The sequence below is a fragment of the Siphateles boraxobius genome, unplaced genomic scaffold, assembly GCF_051911475.1.
Source record: "Siphateles boraxobius isolate OS27281-9 unplaced genomic scaffold, OSU_SipBor_1 86, whole genome shotgun sequence".
Taxonomy (NCBI): domain Eukaryota; kingdom Metazoa; phylum Chordata; class Actinopteri; order Cypriniformes; family Leuciscidae; genus Siphateles; species Siphateles boraxobius.
This window is the reverse complement of record NW_027509215.1, coordinates 5,716,969-5,738,455: the sequence shown is the minus strand read 5'-3', so window position 1 is coordinate 5,738,455 and position 21,487 is coordinate 5,716,969. Positions and strand designations below refer to the sequence as shown.

The 21,487-nt window shown below is 39.5% G+C and overlaps 1 protein-coding gene across 24 annotated transcripts in view; it reads left to right on the top strand.

The window, feature by feature from the left end:
* Window positions 1-21,487, top strand: part of svilb (supervillin b) — an 81,233-nt gene that overhangs the window by 27,587 nt on the left and 32,159 nt on the right. For 9 of the 24 annotated variants that reach the window (XM_077222285.1, XM_077222282.1, XM_077222283.1 and 6 more), the window contains 15 exons: window positions 2,479-2,539; window positions 4,807-4,886; window positions 4,977-5,034; window positions 5,431-5,594; window positions 6,062-6,782; window positions 8,168-8,251; window positions 11,091-13,304; window positions 13,915-14,085; window positions 14,964-14,998; window positions 15,138-15,202; window positions 15,367-15,503; window positions 16,097-16,192; window positions 17,658-17,922; window positions 18,269-18,355; window positions 20,273-20,864. In XM_077222285.1, the coding sequence (XP_077078400.1) occupies window positions 5,027-5,034; window positions 5,431-5,594; window positions 6,062-6,782; window positions 8,168-8,251; window positions 11,091-13,304; window positions 13,915-14,085; window positions 14,964-14,998; window positions 15,138-15,202; window positions 15,367-15,503; window positions 16,097-16,192; window positions 17,658-17,922; window positions 18,269-18,355; window positions 20,273-20,864 (4,639 nt within the window). In that variant the 5' untranslated portion in view covers window positions 2,479-2,539; window positions 4,807-4,886; window positions 4,977-5,026. The remainder of the gene's footprint in view (window positions 1-2,478; window positions 2,540-4,806; window positions 4,887-4,976; window positions 5,035-5,430; window positions 5,595-6,061; window positions 6,783-8,167; window positions 8,252-11,090; window positions 13,305-13,914; window positions 14,086-14,963; window positions 14,999-15,137; window positions 15,203-15,366; window positions 15,504-16,096; window positions 16,193-17,657; window positions 17,923-18,268; window positions 18,356-20,272; window positions 20,865-21,487) is intronic. The other 15 variants (XM_077222288.1, XM_077222289.1, XM_077222276.1 and 12 more) reach the window with 8 other exon arrangements.

The following is a 21,487-nucleotide window of genomic DNA, read 5'->3' as shown; positions in this document are numbered from 1 at the left end:
TAATGGCTATAATGGCAAATAAATTACTTTTAAATATAGATTATTAAAAAATATATTAAAATAGAGAGGTTATTCTAAATTTCATATTTTACAATATTATTGTTTTTATCTATTTTACTGTATTTTTGATCAAATAGATGCAGCTTTGTTGAGCATACGAACTATTGACACCTTGCTCGTCAGCTCACCATTGGAGAAATCGGGTCTCGTTGAAATGGAGTGGTTAATAGCCTGCATGTCTCAGTCTGTCTAAGATGTTTTGTTAAAGGGATAGTTCAACCAAAAATGAAAATTCTGTCAGTAATTACTCACCCTCATGTTGTTCCAACCCCGTAAGAATTTCGTTCATCTTCGGAACACAAATTTTTTATTTTTTAATAAATCTGAGAGCTGGATCACTCCTCCATAGGCATTCATTTCTTTCTCTGTGTACAACACAGTAGCACTACGCTATTACACTACGTAAACTGACTCGAGGCCCACAGAGAAGGAAATGAATAGTTGAAATAAAGTCTTTATTTTTGTTAGTTATTGCGCACAAAAAGTATTCTCGTCGCTTGATAAACTTAAGATTGAGCCACTGTAGTCACTTGGACTATTTTAACGATGTATTTAATAACTTTTTGGGGCTGGCAAGTTTCAATCCCTTAGAAGCCTATGGAGGAGTGATCCAGCTCTCAGATTTAATCAAAAATATCTTAATTCGTGTTCCGAAGATGAACGAAAGTCTTACGGAGTTGGAACAACATGAGGGTGAGTAATTACTGACAGAATTTTCATTTTTGGGTGAACTATCCCTTTAAGCTAAATCTGTGCGTTTTCAACTGCCAAAGTTTCAGAGTCGCGTCTCTGTAGTGCCTGCAACTGTCATCCTGTGGATAAACCTGAACGTAATGTGTTGATCATGAAAAAAATGACCCCAGACTGTGTGTCAACACTGTGTTAAAATGTGCTAATGGCAGGACGTGATAATTACCGTTGTGCTGTCCACACATTAGATCATATGATCCTTTCTCACAAACCTTGTGTAAAAGTGGTTTACTAGAAGTCCGTCTTTCTGTGCTGTGAACTACATGTGTTTGTAGAAGGAGGGTGAACTTTTGAGCGGGGCCTATTTCTTTCCCCCTGACCTCCCCATCTAGTATTTTTAGACAATGCCTTGTTCTTCTCATCACACTCGGCTAATTTGTGGCTGTCAGCAACCCTGGGACGGAAACTCGTCCACTAGACTTCATTTAAGCTAATTAGGATGTCTTCACACCCACGGTTTACTTTGTTCTTCTCAGCATGTTCTTGGAGCGGACCCTCCCTCCCCAGCCCAGGTGCTCCATTTGGACGGGGTAAATTTATCAGTCGACACTGGAGAATGTTAAACACAGTAACTCAAGCTGTTGACTGTACCAGCGGGGTAAAACAAAAATGACGATGGGTTTAAAGGGATAGTTCACCCTAACATGAAAATTGTCATCATTAACTCACCCTTATGTTGTTCCAAACCTGTATGAGTTTCTTTCTTCTGCAGAACACAGAAGATATTTTAAAGAATGTTGGTAACCAGACAGTTGACGGTAGCCAATGACTTCCATAGTATTTTTTTCCACACTATGGAAGTCAATGGCTACTGTCAACTGTCAGGTTATCAACATTCTTCAAAATATCTTCTGTGTTCAACAAAAATTATTTTTTATTAATTGTGTCATTACTTACCCTCAAGTTGTTCCAAACCTGTATAAGTTTCTTTCTTCTGTTGAACACAGAAGATATTTTGAAGAATGTTGATAACCTGACAGTTGACAGTAGCCATTGACTTCCATAGTGTGGAAAAAAATACTATGGAAGTCATTGGCTACCGTCAACTGTCTGGTTACCAACATTCTTTAAAATATCTTCTGTGTTCAACAGAAGAAAGAAACTTATACAGGTTTGGAACAACTTGAGGGTAAGTAATGACACAATTAATAAAAAATAATTTTTTGGGTGAACTATCCCTTTAAATGGCCAAAACATGAAGTTAAGATGGAATGTTATTAAAATTGGCGTGGTTGTTGACAGCAGGTGGAGACATTCAGGATAAATACAGTATGCTATTAAAATTTTTGTCCAAGATAAATTTGTCTTTCCCGATTCTAATGAAAACCTGAGTTGCTTAACTTCACTGTAAGCAACATTAAAGTACATGTAAGTACACAAAACTATTCAAGTTTAGCTGGTAAATTTAGTTTGTGTTCACAAATGTTTCATTTTATTTACGTCAGTATAATACGAATTGTTTCTTGGATAGATGTTGTGAATTGTCTTGTTAAAGTCAGCTAACACTTACAAGAATCTCAGACAGCCTATATTGTAAACATTGTTTACATATCACTGTAAAGCTGCTTTGAAACAATCTGTATTGTATAAAACACTATATAAATAAAGGTGATGACTTGATATATTTCTAAACATGCTTTCAAGAGATTGTCTTGTTTCTTTTTGCAGGCTTTGTCAGTGAAGCTTCTGCTAAGCTCAGCCCGGCACTACTAAAGAAAAGAGCAATAAGGTTAGAATACATGCATCTTGCCTTTATAAAGACCATTTATCTTAGTTTTAAACGGTTAAACATAAGTGTATAGCTTAATTAAATACTGACTTAATCTTTTTACGTTCTTTAATACTTAACTCTAAATGGGTTGATAAGAGAGATTAGAGATTTTATGCCCAAACTGTCTCCTTACAGCAGCTCAGTTCCAAACCATAGTGAGCTGCCTGCCTACACAGCATTTATAAGGCAATCCCAGCATGCACTGCAACAACTTTAATCTAAGTTGGTGGACACACCTGCTAAATAAATAAATTCAAAATATAAGCAAAAATACATGTGTGTACTTATAAGTCAAAATACACTTAAACATTTCTCTTTAGAAACTTTCATAAATGTGCATTGCTAAAAACTGATCTAATACATCTAAATAAATTGGACTGCTTCACCCTGTATTTGTGTGTGCTATGTGTTTTTTTTTTTGTTGCATCGAATAGACCTCATCTCTTCATTAGCTTAGCAACATGTGCTAATGCTAGATAAATAGGAACAAACTGGGTTTTGGAGCAGAGCTACAGTAGAGAGTGCTGCAGGATTTCTTGTGTGCTGCTTTTAAACTATATACAAATCCCATTCTTACATCTTTACTCTGGAGTTCAAATAAATCAAATCTTTGCTGCTGCTGTTTCTGAAGGGCATATCTATACTTCTGTTATAAAAGTGATTTGAAATGAAGCTGTTGCACTCTGGACCTCAGGACACCGATTGTGTGTTGTGTTAAATATCTTGAGATCAATGGAAAGGGTAGATGCTTTGGTTACTGTGGTCACAAATTGCGATTGGTCACAATACTGCACAATATATTGATTCTTCAATAAAAAAGACTTTTGCCTAGGAGACGAAGAGGTATCTCCTGTTATCATCACAGACCCAGCGTGTGTATGTGTGGGTGTATGTGCATGTTATCTTTTGTTGTTTCCATTGGTTTAAGCTGTTAAAAGAGACGAATATGCTCTTGACATGCCTTTAATGTGTCTAGAATAAATCAAAACATCAGTTCTAAAGGAGTCCTCACGATAACACAATATGGAACTTAAACATGTTGTAGTCACAACTCAGAATGTCTAAAAGAAGCTTATATATGGATGTCTTTGTCAATGATCGTAGTGTATGTTCTGTCATATATCTTAGTTAGTTTGTTTCATAGAATGAGAGTGGCAAATTTCATGGTATGAAAATGTGAAACATAGTCCTGTATTAATATCTAATTATTAAATGTAAAGGAACATAATGGTTGCAATAAGAAACTTACGCACATTCAAATAATATTTAACAGAAATCAGAAGCCAGAAATCAAGCCAGATTTTAGTATCGGTAATATATTACTTTTAAACTAGTTAACTACAGCTTGTTTCTAAGCAATATACTTAGTGGTGTGGGAAAGTATATACTATGGTTTAAGTGGAAAAACTGACCTGGCCTGTTTACTATTATTATAAGTTATTGGAAATGTAATGCACATCAAAGGTGAAATGGCCATTACACCTTTTTGGGCGTTATTTTTTAATAATTCAATGCCGAGTCAGTTATTTATCCATGTATAGTTTCCATATCGGGTGTGTCTGAAAAGTTTCCACGAATACAATCTAAACTTGTTCAAGCTCTAATTGGTGTTCTGCGATCCTACTTATGAGATTGTTGTGCATAGGGAATGGTGTGCTGTAAACGGGAGTAATTGGAGTTTGCTGTTTGGGATGGAGGGACTGGTACCATGGTGAAGGGGAACTCTAGATGTATAAATACCTCTGCAGCTAATCTATTCCTGTGGTCAGATTCAAGTAAACGTTCAAGATCCTCTATGCTAATTCAGCTTAAAATGTCACACGGGAACACATGCTCATGGCCTGCCTATGTAGAATTTTGGAGACACTAAGTTCCAAATCCACAATTTTTCTGAGGTGTGCAGAGATTAAATGTTGGAAAAAGTCAACAAAGATCTAATATATTTTTTGGGTCGTTGTGGCCAAGCAGGTAGTGTGCCTACTGTTACATCCTTGTGGATCCTAGAACAACATTCATATCAACCAATTGGATTTTAGGGTTGCGGTTATACGTACTGTTGGTCAAGTCCCCTTTAAAAAACAAAAGTGGCAGAAAGACCAAAAATGTTATTAAACGCATCAAATCTACTGTATGTATCTATATGACACGGACGTGACATTTACTAAAGCAATATTGATTGCAATAGGTTTGTTTTGAATTATGCACTCTCTGTTTTTGCCTTTCAGCTTTGGTGTGGATGACAGGACATCACTGGTTAGGAGTACTACAGATATTGATGCAAACATTCTTGCTGTGCTGCCCAAAGGTGAGATATACTAAGATAAGGTAAAGGATGGAAACAGTGAAAAAAATGTCTATGTTCTTAAAGTTGGATATTTACCAGAATCCTTTTTAGTTTCAGAGCTAAGGAAGCAATTTGAAACCACGATCAGAAGTCATCCCGAAATGAACAGGTACATTTGGTCTCCCAAAAGTTTTCTATGCAATGCATGTTAAAATTAAAAGGCATATCTATAGCTCAAACAGTTGAGTATGGTGTTAGCAATGCAAAGGTCATGGGTTCGATTCCCATTGAATGCATGAACTGATAAAATGCATACCTTGAATCCAATGGAAGTTGCTTTGCATAAACGCATCTGCCAAATGCATAGATGTACAATGACAGAATGCTTTTGAAAACTCATATAGTCTGTTTTAAGGAATGTTACAATTACAAAAATATATATATAATTTTTTTTTTAAGTAACTTAGTTACTGTTGCATTATTACTTTATGGAAAGCACTGTCAGTCTTAGCCTCTCAGTTTTCCAGAATGTTGTGTTAACTCAAACACTACATAAATCATGCAGGAAAGAGAGGATAGCAAGAAGGTTGGAGGGGATTGAATCTGATGTTCCATCTGCTCTTGCTACAAACATGCAACACACAGCCGGCCTTGTGACTAATCGGCTACTGGAGGAGGACAAACCACGCTACACACGTGCTTCAGATCCTAGCGATCCAGGCACTCTGGGTAAGACATCACAATTTATTTATTTCTGTAAGCATACGATATACAGTGGACAACTATGGCAAGATACACTATTACTATTTCTATGTGTTGTTCTGTTATTTTGACAAACCCCTTTAAACTTCGGCACATAGAAGAAGAGGTGTGCTATAACTTTTATTAGTAACCTGAAACCTGGCGGACAATGTAACAGCTGAAAAAATGCATTGAACAAAAAGCCTAAGTCATATCTAGTGGCCATAGTATCATAGAATTTTGGATCAGTAAGGAATCACCCATTACAACCTTGATACCAACAACAACACACTAAAAAAACACTCAGAATACTATATCAATGCCCTGGCATTGATCACACATTCTTCAGAAGTAAAAAAAAAATGTTTAAAAATTAAAAATTTAATAAAATTAATTGTGCGCTGTGAATACAATGAATGTTGATGTCCTCTCACTCTCTGTTTGCCTCTCTACAGTGCGGCGCTACAGTCGTGATGAGATGGAAGCTCCAGAGCGGCAATCCAGAGGTCGGACACGTCCAGATCCACAGTCGTCCGCCAATCCTGACCCGATAGGCTTTACCCCAGCAGGGTCTGACGCAGCCAGCCTCAGCTCTAAAGCGGAGCGGATCGCACGCTACAAAGCTGAACGGCGACGACAATTATCAGAACGTTACGGAATCCTCCTCGACCAGGAGGTGGATCTGGATTACACGCCACGCTACACACGTGCACGGAGAGAGTCTGACTTGTCGGACAGAGGGGCTCCTCCTGACAGGGGACGTGGTGAAAGCAGAACACGGGGCGGGGCATTGCAAGAGCAAGATAAGGGGCGGGATCGAAGCAGCAGCAGGTCTAAATACAGCAGTTCAGGCATAGGGCGGGTCTTCATGCCTTCTGACCCCGCCCCCGATTCTGCACCTCCATCAGGCTTTGATGCCGAGCGAGAGAGAGAGAGGGCAATGAACTTGGAAAATTATAGACGAGCACCTGATCGAAGTCCGAAACCACGGCCACAGGAAGCTCCAGTTCCCATGGAAACAACAGCTGCCCAACCAACAAAGGGTGTTGCCGTTGTCACGGTGGCAATTTCTCCTAGAACAGCACGCAGAGCTTCGTTGCCCACAACACGATATGGCATCTCTCCTGGAGACCTGTTCATTGAGCAACAAGCTCAAAATATCCTCAACAGACAGGGGTGAGTATGTTTGCAGAGTTCTGGATCTTAGAAAGTGTTTGAGGACCCTGATTTTGATTGACGTCGTATTATCTTCCTGTGTTGGCATACTTCCTATTGAAACAACAAGTTGGTGCGGGACATAAGAGGACTTGCTCTTTTTTAACATTTAGCTTGAATGAAAGCTACCACATCGATGGCCTCAAAGTTAAAAAAACATGGACTAATTGCACAAAACTGCCAATTTGATTTTTAAGATGGGATCTTTAAGTCCAATAAAATAAGATTTTGACTAGTTTGGAATGAGGTTTTATTAGAATAAAAACGTGTTAAATAATGGGTACATGAATTCTGGAAAAATTAAGGGACTGCAGGTTTACAAAGACGGATTTACAACATATTCTACAAAGAATGCTGCATAAAACAAGCGATTTGAGATCCCAGCTTGATTAATTTTTAGAAATCATCCTATAAAGCAAGTAAATGCAACAGGGTTAACAATTGCCATCATCTATCTATACCGATAAACTTGTGACTTCGACAAGGACTAATGCTTTAGGTTTTTTGCCTCACTCAGATAATCCTAAAGCTCTTACATTCTCCTTGTAAAAATGCTGAATGGACCAGCTTTTATGTTTAGTCAGGTTCGCAGTCATGTCAGAGAGCTGGGGTGAAATACCTGTATGTTGAACTGTTCACTGGACATCAGCAAGAATTTCACTCTGAAGCTCTGCTGAAAGATACTGCATTGTTTCACCTAGTTTCAATGCTTAGTCTATCCATAGTCATGAGACAAGAAATGAACATTACTTAGTATGGCAGTAATTGGTTCACTTCAGACATTTATAACATGTATCTCAGCATCAGAGAAGAAAAGCAATTTTACTAGGTAATACCTATTTTATTTAAAATAAACAACCTGTCCTGTTGTCAGTAAACCTGAAAATACAAGTCACCTAGAGTAACCCTTAATTAGCTCATAGTGATTGTTTCCATAGAAGACCCCTACAATAATTTATAAAGAGATAAACTATATTTTATATCCAAGTACGGGTAGATGTTTTAATCGAGTGTTACATAACTCTGAAACTCTAAACAACCCTTGAGGAGAAAAATGTCCAGATTGATGAGATCATCATACTTAAATGAAGGCCCTTAATGCAGTAATGATGTCAGAGACTAGTTGAAGAACCTTAAAACTAAAGTCAGGCAAGATAACTATACATCCAGAAAGAGAGGAAACAATCAAGGATTGTGGACATAGATGTTTTATTTGTGACATTACAATAGTCCCCTTCTAGAATCTCATTTAGGATGGGTGAAGTCATGAGTGTGTTTTAATATAGTGGTAAATGTCATGGTGTTGTTACTGTGATAACTGGGATCTGGGCCTCTGTGTTCTTTAGCTTGGCAGCTCTTTCTCAGAGTGAGTGGTCCCTCAGGAAAGAAATGGACAGTGAAACATACTCACAAATCAACTGGCCATCCAGGTATCAGAGTGGAAGTGTAACCCTTTAAATTCCCTCAGTTGACCCACTAACTCCATTTTCCAACAGTTGTCCTTGTCCTACGAAATCCATGCGCTGAAGTATACATTTGCACACCTTAGTTTTCATCCCCTTGACCCTTTCATCTAGTCACCATAGATGATGGCAAACCGTTCCCTTTTTAATCTCCCCCTGCATCCACTGTGTTTTTTTACCACTGACCTTTGTTCCTCACCAAAATATGACCAGCTCCTAACAATGAACCTTGGCTTCAGTCCTTTTCAATTTGTCCCTTCATAAAATTAAAAAAGGTGAAGTTTATTTGTGTGCTGGTTGAGAGGTTATCAATAAAAGGTTACAAGTAACTATAAATGGTTACCAGGACATGATAGCTTGTTAATAATTTCATATTAGTCTATCAAAAAGATAGTAAATAACTGGACAGGATTTTATTCTGAAAAGAGAATATGTTGGCTTGTTTTTTGGGCTGGGGGTGGTGGTGGTGGTATCCCCCCTGTGTGGTTAACATTGATTTCAGGAAAAAGCTGAACAAACTATTTTAAGCTCTCAAAATTAGGGATGCACAATATTATCAGCAAATAAAGGCTTAAAATGTAAACAGCGGCCTGATTTAAAACGATGCCGATATGCCTTGCCGATAATAAGACATGTTGATTATGCATCTGCAGTAACTCACATGTGCTAGCAATATGACCACATCTGCTCTGTGGTCATTTTTTAAGCAAACTTTTGCCTGAATGGTGATTAGATTCAATTTTTTGGATTGCCGCGCTGAATTTGAGAATGCAAGTACAGAATGATGTGTGCAATACAGTCAATAGCCTGTGCAGCAAACTCCCTCGGGTCCTAATGTCTGCCCGGTGAGGAGCTTTATTTATTTAGAGGGTGCTGTAAGCCTACTTGTTAGACTAATACAATTAAAAGTAAAATACACAAATAACATTAAGATACTTGTGTTTCTGAATTGCAGTCAAAAAATCACAAATCTAGTTTGATTTTGATTTCGGCACATATTTAGTAAGGTAACCACCAACCCATATTTTAAGACTGTAAACCGACCACAATACTATTTTACACCATAGCAAGTAAGTTTTAAAAGAATTAGCTTTTATCACCAGATTTGTATTTTCACTAGAAGAGAATTTAACCATGTTTACCATGATAAATATTCTAAACAATTAATTGGTTACACATATTTAAGACAGTCAATTTTAGACAGAAAATGAGTTTTAGCAGATTGAATATATCAATTATTTCTGAATAATAGACTTTTTTAAAAATTACTGTCAACACTACTGCACGTTTAGGCTCTATTTAAACACTAACTTAAAGGTATAGCGGAGGATCTTTTTTGAATTTTAGAGAAGACCCGCCCTTTCCAATTTTTTTTAAAATGCACATACGCAACACTCTATTTGCTCCCGAGAGGGAACGCCTATTAAACGTGTTGAGTGATCGAGGACTAAAGACATGATATGCAATGGAGAAGTAGCTTGTTGCATTTGTGTAATAAATACTATGGTGAACACATTGTAATTATCGAAAATGAAAACACAAGGTTTTAGAATATTTCAGCGTGATACCATTTGGTCATACGGCTACTTTAGACAAATTGAGATGTTTACCGTGTCTAATCGGTGCATGACTTGTGCCAGGGCTAGCATCGCTAATCATAGCTTACATGAACTTTTACTAGCAGTGATTTTAAATGTATTTCTTCAAATAGCATGACAAACTTTACCTGTCTACTAGAATCTTCGCGACTGCGGCATCAGTGGGAAGCCCAACCTGTGCTTTTAGCGCACGCCAGCGTGTGAAATATTTACCCAAAATCACTCTGGTCTTGTTTCTATATTCTGCGGTCTTTCTCTTCTTATCATACACTTCGCATACATTTTTTCTCTTTCGACCCTCAGCCATTTTCAAAGGAATGGCTGAAACCGTAACTCATCACACATGATACACCTGAAAGTGCGCATGCGCAGAAAGCGAAAACTACATAGGGACGAGCACGTACGATGGCCTTACGTAAACATATCACCAGAATGATTGACACTTAGGTGGACCAATAGTATTGGCTACCCACCCGGAAAAAGAAAATCCTCAGCTATACCTTTAATCACAAATAACAATAACAATTATAAACAACTAAGTTAACCAAGTCCATTACATGCGCATTTACATGAAGCCACCACACGCAGGTGTTAGTGCATAGATAGTGCAACGCATAGACATTTCCTCTTACTGGCAGTCTCTTCAGATACAAAGCGATCCTGTGCAGTTTAGATCAAAGTCTTTGTTCCATAGTTTCTACTGCGTCCACGATAGTACACAATGAAATGAGCAGTGCGAGCACTATTTCAAAGCCCAAGGTGTGTGCCACGCTGATTGAAACCAGCTTCACCTAGCGTTCATACCCGTGTGACGAGAGCCAACGGGCGGTTTGCCGCAACACGCATCTTAATACCAGGTGTAAACGGGGCCTAAAATATTTTTTTGCTTTTGCTGTAGATCATCTACAAATGTTAAATCCACAAATAAAATGTTAAGGTTACAACTGCATCTAAAAACAGCAGTGATTTATTTTATTATTGTTAGTTTCAAAGCTTTCAATGTTTTCTCATTATAAAAGGAACTTTAATAATGTTTTAGTTCTAAGGAAAGTGCACAGGAAAGATTTTGTTGTTTCCAAGCAAAAGGATAACATATTCAACAATATCGGCATATCAACAAAATATCGTGCATCTCTACTTAAAAATGATAGTAGGTCATGCTTTGAACTGGGTGAATGTTAATTCCTCTCTTTCCTCCCTTCATGAAGAATACGAGTAAGAGAGAGACAGACAAGGGAGGATATCTCAGGAAGGGTTTCTGATTCAGGGCCAGATGCATCCTCTGTAAGACGTCATCCAGCAGTTGCCCCTCAATATTTGGCTCCACGACCTCAATCTGCTAACCAGCCGCGAACACGGAGCACTGAACCCCCAAGCCAACAACCGAGTCAACTAGCAGATGCCCATCAACAAAGGGCACATAGTGCAGAGCGGCCACGATTCCAGCGCAATCACAGTATGGATTCACCTGCCTTTCAACACATACCTTCAAGTGAAATGGGAATTCATCAGCGTGCTCAAAGTGCTGAGCCCCCAAACTATGAACAGATTCCTGGTGTACACCCTAGCACCATGGGTCATCAGCCTGGATTTGGGAAAATCAGGCAATCCCTACCAAGGCGAGATGGTCAATATGCTCAACAACTGACACAAATGACACAACAACCACGCCCAGCATACAAAGACATCCAGCAGCCATTACCTGGTCGCAGAGATGCCCCACCACCTGTACAAAAGTATCGGGCTATCCTTCAACCAGTGCCTTTGGATCGGGACTCTCAACAACCAGATCAAGCACATTCAACTACTCAGAAGCCTCTACATGAATATGAACACACCTCACAATTACGTCCGTCACATAGGCATTATGGTCACAGCAAACCTTTGCAGTATGGTACAGTCCAGGCATTACCTCCAGCCTATGGACAAATTGTCCACTCTGGTCCTTCCCATGCATCTAGCCATCTATCCCCACCTTCAAATGCTCATGTAGCTCACCCTGTGCCTGGACCTCCACTTGGCATGTCTGAGATGCTGGATCACAAAGGATGCTTGGCCTCACCTGGTTCAATATCTACTGGAAAAGAGGGTGAAGAGACAAGATGGCGTCCCAGTGCTGATTATATTCAGCCCATTCACAGAGAGGGTCGATCAGCATCCAGGGTACATCCACCTTCAGAAGGGCTACTTAGGAGCAGAAAGGCTGTGCTACCCTCAGAGATCCGCCGCAGACAAAAAAGTGTGGATGATCCAATGCGTGGACAAACTGATGAAGTTTTGGAAAGTCAAAGAATTTTAAGGATTAGCCAGTCAGAGGAGACAGAGGACAGAGGTGGAAGAAAGTTGCACCATTTGGAAGGAAGAGAAGGGCCTGATGGAAGAGGAATGGCTCAGATGGAAGAGGGCACAATAACAGGTGAAATTGGTCTAGTAAATGACAGAGAAGGGCTTGTTGACCGAAGGAACAGACAATCTAAGGAAAGGGAGGTAGATAATGACACAAAGAACAGTTGGACAGGTGAAGATGTGGGACGTAGTGTAAGGAAGATTGGTCAAAGAGAAGAAAACAAGCAAAGGAGTGGTATTAAAAAGGAGGAGGGTCAAGATAATTGGAGCATTAACCAGTTAGAGGGGATGGAGCAAGGATGTGTCAGGAAGGTTGACAAATTCAAAGAAAGAGAATGGGAAGTTGATCAAAGAAAAGGCCAAGCTGAACAGTCTGTTGAACCACTGGTACCGGGTGATAATAGAATCAGTCAGGAGGTACAGGAGCAAGAAGGCCAAAGGTTCCTGCAAAAAGAAGTGGTAGAAGGACATGGTAGAAGACAACGGATCAATCTGTCAGAGAACGAGGAAGGGCAAGTCAGACGAAGAAGGATAAGCCAATCCGAAGATGATTGGGAGGGACGTAGAATACGTACAATTGGCCTGTTGGATGAATGGGAAGCGCAAGGAGTGCATCGAATGGGCCAGCCAGATGATCAGTTTGAAGGACGTGAGAAAGGAAACCAGAGGTATAACCCACAACTATCTGAAGGTATGGACACCACTCCCACACAGGTACAGCAAACCACTGAACAGCATTTTCCACACAATATGTTGGGGGAAGTTGGAGGGTACTTGCAGAAAGGTTCCTCCCTCCCACAAGCTCAACATCGCGTGAGTCAGGATGCATGTGACCTCAGGCCGAAGGCACGAATCCGCTCCATGTCAGATATTGGAGTAACTCAGCGGTCTGCTGCATTGAGAACTCTTGAGCGTGCTGCCAGTCGAGAGTCTGCCATAGTGATGGGTCCTGGGCTTCATACTAAGGAGCCTGGTGCTGTGGCCAATGGTGAAATGGGCACCTTGGACACAAGAGTTTCTGTGGCAAAGCTGAGACATTCCTACCTGGAGAATGCTTCTGGACACAGACCTGAGCTGTACGTGGACTTGCCTGTCAGCATGCTAAGTCAATATTTTGTCACAAATTATGATTAAACCCACTAACCTTCAAGTAATAACCCTTTCTTTTGGATGTAAAGTTCTGCTTTGTTAATGCAATGCCTCAACTGTATGCTGCTGTTCGTTCAGTAGTTTAATTTGTAATTGCTGAAACTTTACCACACATCCAATCAACTGGTTCTGTCTTCATCAAATGCATGATTATCCTTACTAAATAAAATTGATTGTGTGATTTGTTGATTTGATTGACTTGTTGATGTATTGCTCAGTTTAAGTAGTCTGAAATATGAGGGATTTGGATTAGTGTTTTTGATTTGTGACTCTCGACTAACTTGTTATCGAGCCCCTAAAGGGCCCTAAGACTTTTGTGTGTGCATGACAATTTTCTTGTTTCTTGTTATGGAGCCCCTAAAGGGCCCTAAGACTTTTGTGTGTGCATGACAATTTTCTTGTTGACAAAAATGTCTTGGGGGGGGGGGGGCGGGGGTGTTATCTTGCTAATTTTGCTTTAGAGTCTCTGTACCCAACTATTTCTGAAAGTTACTTTTATTAAGACAATCTTTCCTGTCTAATCTTTCCTGTCTAAAGGGAGTCTAAAGTTGACCAGGTTCCCATGGAGACTGATCCAGTTGTCAGCAGTGACCGTGAGAGAGGAGCACGTCGGCCCAGACGTTATATTTCCCCCGGTGATGACAGGAAGTCATCTGAGAGGTTTAGAACCCAGCCAATTACATCAGCCGAAAGGCTGGAGTCTGATAGGTACAGTGAAACAGGAAATCATCTGTTGCACTGAAACCACCAATTTATTATTAGTTGAGAATAAAACAGAGACAATTTACCACAAGTCTTTTACAGTATTTTAAAAAATATGCTACTTCAGAATTTATTAAAGCGTTTTTGAAAGGTTTAGTCAGTATCTGTAATGTGCATTTTTTCTGGCTACAGTATGTAGTTAATTTTTCTTCTCTTTATGACGCTTCTCCACTGCATGGTACGGCTCAGTACGGTTCGGCTAGGCGCGGCACGGTTCGCCTCGCTTCGCTTTTCCATTGCGTGGTACGACTCGGCGCGACGCGGCACGGCTCGGTTCGCTTTAGCTCGGTTGCTTTTCCACTGCAGTTAGTACCGCTTCAAAGTGGGTGGGATTATGACTTATCGTTATAGTTTATCCGCTCCTCGGCAACTAACAAGAGGAACTTCTGCGCTTCTCGTCCACTGACCACGATTCAGCCATTTCTTTTTTGGAAGTTTTTTTTCTTCAAGCAAGTCAAGCAAGTAGTTTTAAAACATTGGAGGCTGTTACTGGCTATTTAAATCTAGCGGGTTTGATGTCTCGCAAATACAATGACGCTGGTAGTGACGATTCTGTCTGTCTGACAAATCAGTGATCTACAGTTCTTCCACGTCACATTTTAGTATCGGTACGGTACGCTTGGAACCTCAACAGAGGTGGTACCATTTAAAGCGAGCCGAAGCGAGCCGTACTGTACCGTACCATGCAGTGGAAAAGCGCCAAAGCATGCCGTACCGAACCAAACCGTACCGTACCATGCAGTGGAAAAGCGCCATTAGTCATATTACACCAGTTGAATCATCAGGGTCAGTTATTTTTGTGCTGTTTTTTCTTCTATCTTCAGGTCCCATCTTAGTCCAGAGCATCAACATGGAGAATGTGAGTCAAAATTTAAGCAAGATCAAACAAACTGTTTTACCTAATATCAGCAGCTGTGATTTGGCCAAAGTCATGATTTTACACACCATTTCTATAAAAACAGTTAATATTGAGTAACTTAACCCTCTCTTTTGTGTAGTGGATGAGGAAAAAATGGATGAACGAGCTAAAATGAGCGTGGCTGCCAAGAGGTCTCTTTTCAGGGTATCAGCTCTCTGTACATACTTAATTTGCTGAATATGAAATATCACATGTAACTAACGGCTACAAAAACAATATTGAATATATTTGTTTATATATTTAGTTAGTTAATGCAGTTAATATTACCTTTGTATGTATAGCCATAACATTTTTTTTCTTTGTGACAGGAGCTGGAGAGGACTTCAGACGGAGGTGTACCCAAACCTCGGTCACGCAATGCTGCGGTTGAGCGGAGACTCAGACGAGTGCAGGATCGTTCACGGACACAGCCCGTCACATCAGAGGAAGTTGTCATTGCCGCTACGTAAGTAATTTCATACTTTTTGTGATGTAAAGGATCTGGTTTTTCATATCATTCAATTTTACCTGCTATTTTAAGTCAAGTCAACTTCCTTGGCAGAAACCAAGCCAGTTCTCCTCTGGCCAACAAACGAACACTGTGTGATTATGATTCAGACTGCATCACAAGTCAGAATTCAGATCGGGATCAGTAGCTTTCAAATTTTCCTCATTAAAATGTTTGTTTTAAAGAAATAGTTTTGCCAGAAGTTATTAATTCAGTTTACTCACCTTCATGTCATTCTAAACCAGAATGCTGTTGTTTTTTTCTGTGGAACTCAAAGGGAATTTTGAAGAAGCAAGTTATATCAACAAATAATGTCTAACTCTTAAAAAATATATATATTTTTCATTTTTTGTACCTGTTCTCGATTTTTTGCGAGAACACAAATTGCAGCATACTGTACGACAACATGAGGATGAGTAAATAGTGACAGCTTTTTTATTGTGGATAAGCTGTTCCATTCAAATATATACCCATCACTGACCACTTCATCACCCCTTCTTTTGCAATAATTCTTGTTCCCTTCATTCCTGTTGTTTTGTCCTCCTCTAAAGTTCCCCTGCTCCCCCTTCCCAAGTCATCACTGTTCAAACCACTGCTCCCAGAATCCCCAGTCCGGCCGTAGTCAGCACTTCCATGACTACCTTGAGGTATCATTTAAATGCTTTATTTTATTTTGTATACTTTTCTGTGTATGCTTCATAATTTAGGGATTGTTGTCTACATGCTGTTTCCTACTTTGTTCATTGCTTAACTTGGGCTTTTTACAGACATGTTTTTTTACAGCATGATTGCATATTAATAGAGAATACATACCATACTTGAAAGAAAGAGTCTAACTAAATGGTTCATTCATTCTGGTGTGTTGGATTATTCAATTAATTCTCAAAAATGTCTCAATGGGAATGTTTATGTGACAGTGCGCCATCTGCTGGTGGATTTTATGTTCAGGCGCTGTTTTAAATTGCAGTTGGGAGTGTGAAAAGAGAATGTCTGGCATGCAATTATGGGGTTATGCAGTTCCTCAATTTTGTAATGTGAGCATGTGCCTGTGTCTATGAAAAAGGAAGAGTATATTAATGTGTGTGAGCATGTGCAGATGTTTTGGGTGTCTACATCAGCGTGTGGTCAGTCACCCAGATTAGCTGTAAATAGTCACATGGTTAGCAGCAAAACACATTCTGCATTCTTCATGCACACCCAAATGTCAGCGGTGTCACCCATCTGTCAAGAAGACTTTTAGGAAAGTGACAGAGGAGGAGATTACCTTAAACTAGAACAAAGGACAAACAAATAAAAAAAATAACGTTTCACTCAAATTAAGTACAAGAACACAACATCAATGCATTTGAGTCGTATGTCTTTTTTAAACCTTGTATAGATTGAAACAATGGCTTCAATTCAAAAGGTGAAACTTACAACATTATTTTCACAGATTTATTAAGTACATGTTTACTAAGTTCTTGCAATTGTCTGTACAGTTACACTTATACAGATCCCATTAATCTTTTTTGATGAATCTCTTGTTCTTGTTAGTCCGTATTTGTTGGCTTTGATCTAAATGCTACTATACTGACAAGATTAAGTCAAGTTTATGCTTAAAAGATGAGTATTATATATAATACTTATTTATTATCATAGGTATTTTTTAAAAATGAATGAATTAATAATAAAATTATAAATATTTTAAAATGAGAGAGAGAGAGAGAGAGAGAGAGAGAGAGAGAGAGAGAGAGAGAGATTGGAAACCGTTGGAATTCTTTTAATAGAAGTATCTAACGTTACTTTCTGTGTACAACTATTTAGCTAATTAGTTATTCTTTATTAGGTGTAACAGAATAATGAAACATCCCTTCAAGAGTAACCTTTATGAGTGTCATTTATGGACAGCTGACTATTTAATGTGTAAAATCATATTGCTCTGCTTGATGACTGAGTCTTAAAGACAGGTTTGGATAAGCAAATGCACAAACTAGGATAGTAACTGTGATACACACTGTGATAGTAACTATAATTGTTTATGAATCGTTTTGTGTGCAATTTTGTTAGCAGCCAGTCTGGTCTCTGTGTGCAGTGTTTTATTATCACATAAACAACCTGTAATTCTCCTCCCAGTTTGCAGGCATCATCAGCACATGGATCGGCCCAACATGAGCAGGAGAAAGATGATGTTTCAAAGGAGGCGGTTGCAGGAGAAGAGGGCTTGGGGCCTAATGAACCGGACCTATCAGCACTAAGCCTGGCTGAGAAGATGGCATTATTCAATCGCTTGTCGCAACCCTCTGGCCAATCAGCAAACGGACCCCGCTCGGACACACGCCAGCGTAGGGCCAATGCCCGCTTTCAGACCCAACCTATTACCCAGGGCGAGGTTGATCAGGTGAGGTCTCCTTTTTACATCTTTTTGTGGAAACCACTTAAGTAAATGGATATTTTTGCTTTGAGTACTTTAAAGCTGAAGTCTAAAAATTCTATGCTAGTTGCACCAAGTTTACAGAGGTTATGCATCATTATTAGTCAGTTCTTTTTGTTATAAGGCCATTACTTATTTTTATTGTCTTTGTGTGTTTGCATATATTTGGAAATAAATTGGCCATTAGAGATGATTAAAGAGAGATTTAAAAAAGAAAAACATTAAATTTGTCTTACATTCTGAATCATTAAGCGTTGTAATTGACTTCAGTCAATACTCTCTTGAAAGTGAAGAGACATTGTGCCATTCACAGGAATTTACAAAAGACGTAGACCCGTCCAGTCTCACAGATCAACGCGCTGTGACTAATGATTCTGTTGGTCCCCCTCAGAGCGAGCAAGTAAGAGACCCTGGACTGAGACTTTTGATTGGCTGAGCAGTGAGAGCTTTGCCTTGGCAGCAGCTGCTGATTGGTTAATTGCTGAGGCCCCGACAACATTGCATCTGGATATTTGCTACTGCTGAGTTGCATTATACCTGCTTTGATTTTGACCGGTTTCATTTCTTAATCTAGTAACTGCATTTCACTGCATTCTGTCATTTACTCAACCTCATGTTATTATAAACCTGTATGCCCCAAACCCCCCACACCATGTTTCGCAGGATGTTCATGTTGATTTTTTTCTTCACATAGCTAAAGCATATGGAGAACAGGGGCTGTCAGTATTCAAAATGTGGTCTTTTCCTCACACAGCGCTATATCATATGGCATCAAATGATTTGAATTATTCCATGGTCTGTCTGAATACTCGACTCTGATTGGCTGGAAGGTGTGCAATATAACCGTTTAATGCACAGGTAGTTCCGAATCAGTTTAATCACTGTTTTATATTAATGCACAGTTTTCTTTGAAGCGCACACACACATCATTTTCACACAGATCGCGCTGCGCATACACAGTTTACACATTTAGGAGCACAGTAACTTATCAATGTTGCCCCACGATTCTTAATTATTAAAATATCTTCGCTACGGAATCGCTACATTATATGTCTCAGCAAGAAGGGGGTAACTGCTGGTTTTGAATTAATTAAACTCGTAGCTTCGTCGTTAATAGAGAAAGTGCTATGCTATATTTCATTCATTCAAATAAATGTAATCTTACGCACTACTTTATCTCTGTGTCTGATTTAAAGTGCACAGAATGCTAGAACTAGTGAGCCGTAACTGACAAAAATAACCATAATTTTTATCCTTCCAGTCAAGTATTGGTGCAAACATCAATAAGAACTTTAAGTTGTCAATGCTGGCCAGTGATTATGGTATAATTGGGATAATCCACTGCACTTAATAGTATTTAATGTGCACTTTTATTTTTTAAAACTCTACTTGGAGATAATATAATATTAATAAAATTAGAGGCCACTTAAGTGTTCTTAAAGAGAGTTCACTTTCATGACTGTTTCACTTAAAAAAAAACACTTTCTAATAATGTTATAAAATATTTTACAGTACATTTTTAAGTCATGTTTTAGTAATCTTTTGTCATGCATTAAAGAAATGTTGACTAACATACTAAAGCACCTATCACACTATCATTACAGATGTGTACAAATATTGCATAATTACATGATATACAAGTTATATATAGAAATTACAAAATAGATGAAATTACAAAATTATAGAAATAGCATATGTACATGAAATTATACATAAAGATTTAGGTGGGTCAAAAAAGCATTCTTAAGTTCAACTAATTGAGTTTAGTATCAATTTTAACTATGATACATTTTCTTTAATTGCAAATAACATGCAGTTAAGTCCCCGGAACGTTACATTTAGTTCATACTTAAGTAAATTCTTTAAAAAGCATATTATTTCAATAAAAAGTACTCTTTTTAGAAGTATGCTAGAGGGCACTTCATTTTTCACAATGGACAAGACACATAGGCAACTTTTATGGTTCTTTTATTGAAGATTTTTTGGGGTGAACTATTCCTTTAAATTAGCAAATCTGTGCTTGCTACGAGAGAAATTCAGCTATCGGACAGTTTTTGTCAAGAAAGTGGAATCAAAATTGCGTTTTAAACAGCCAGACCTTGATGATGATTATGATGTTGGTGACGTAAACAAAAATTCTGGTTTGTTGCATGTCTGAGAAGTTAACTGATTAGGTTGTTTGGTATGCAAAGCACATCCAATCTCTGCAAGCTGCCTGTGTGTCCTGCATATGACCTCTGACCTCTCTGGGGTCTGTAAAAGTGAACGCCATCTAAAAAGACGTCTGAAAATACAACTATTTTTTCTTTCTCTCCAGCTGCAAAATGGAAGCGTGAAGTTGGAGCCTCTCTCTGCATCACTGGTCCGCTCTGTTACTGCGGTCACCGCCCAGGCCTCTGTTGCCATGGTGACAAATGGTTCCCCATCAATGACCGCAGATGTTCGCATGGGGATGTCCACAGCTCCGCCCTCCACTAAGGCCTCGCCCAATCAGACTCAGCTACCGGCCTATGAGAGAGGAGTTCGATACTTCAGTCTTACAGACAGTGGGGAAAATCCCACACCTGATGTTCAGTCCCCGCCCCCCGCAGTGCAGCATGGCCAATCAGGATACAACAAGGGTGGGGCCACGCTGATTTCAGCCAATGGCCAGAGACAGGACGAAAGTGGGCGGAGGGGAAGACTTGGGTACTTAGGGAGAGAGGAGAGAGAGACAGAGCTCCCCAGTGCGACTTCCCCTCCACACACACATGCTCCCAGACACACACCCCCTCACGGCAGGGGAGATGCAGAGCTGAGCGGCCCGCGAGAGAGGGAAAAAGAAAGCACACCCGTCTCGCAGGGAGGCTACCTTTCACCAGACAATCACCAGACGGCAAGAGGAAGCGGTACCAGAGCTTTCATCTCAGGTAAGGTTAGATAGAACAAAAAAGAAAAGTCTTTTAAAAAGGATGCAAACCTCTTAGATGTGTCTATTGTTTCTGTATGCATGATGCACGTCTGCAAGATCCAGCCGGCCTCTGATTGGGTTAACCGGGTTCCCAGCCAACATGCTGCTAGACTCGAATGTGATTAGCATAATTTATCATACATCAAGCGTGTGGCTCTCTTTGTCTGAGCCGTGCGAAACTAATGATGCCGAAATGAATCGGGCAGAAGGCAAAGTGGAGTGATGCTCCCCTCCGTGGCTTTTGTTTGCGTTCCCAGCTAAAGCTGTTACTATCCATTCGTCTGGAAGCAAGAGGCGTGTATGTGTGAATTTTGTAGTAAAGGGGGAGATGAATGAAAGACTGGAGCGGTAAGGTGGATGGAAGTGTGCCCAGCACACATGCACACACTGATACAGACATGTTGTCATCCCACAGGAAAAACACAGGAGGTTATCAGGTTCACGTCTGCCACATGTTAAAAGACAGCCATGACAGCAGAATGCGACAGTGGCTTTCACAGGATAAATGATGTTTTTAACATGTGTTGTGTGTGTGTGTGTGTGTGTGTGTGTGTGTGTGTGTGGCAGTGGTGCTTTAGACTG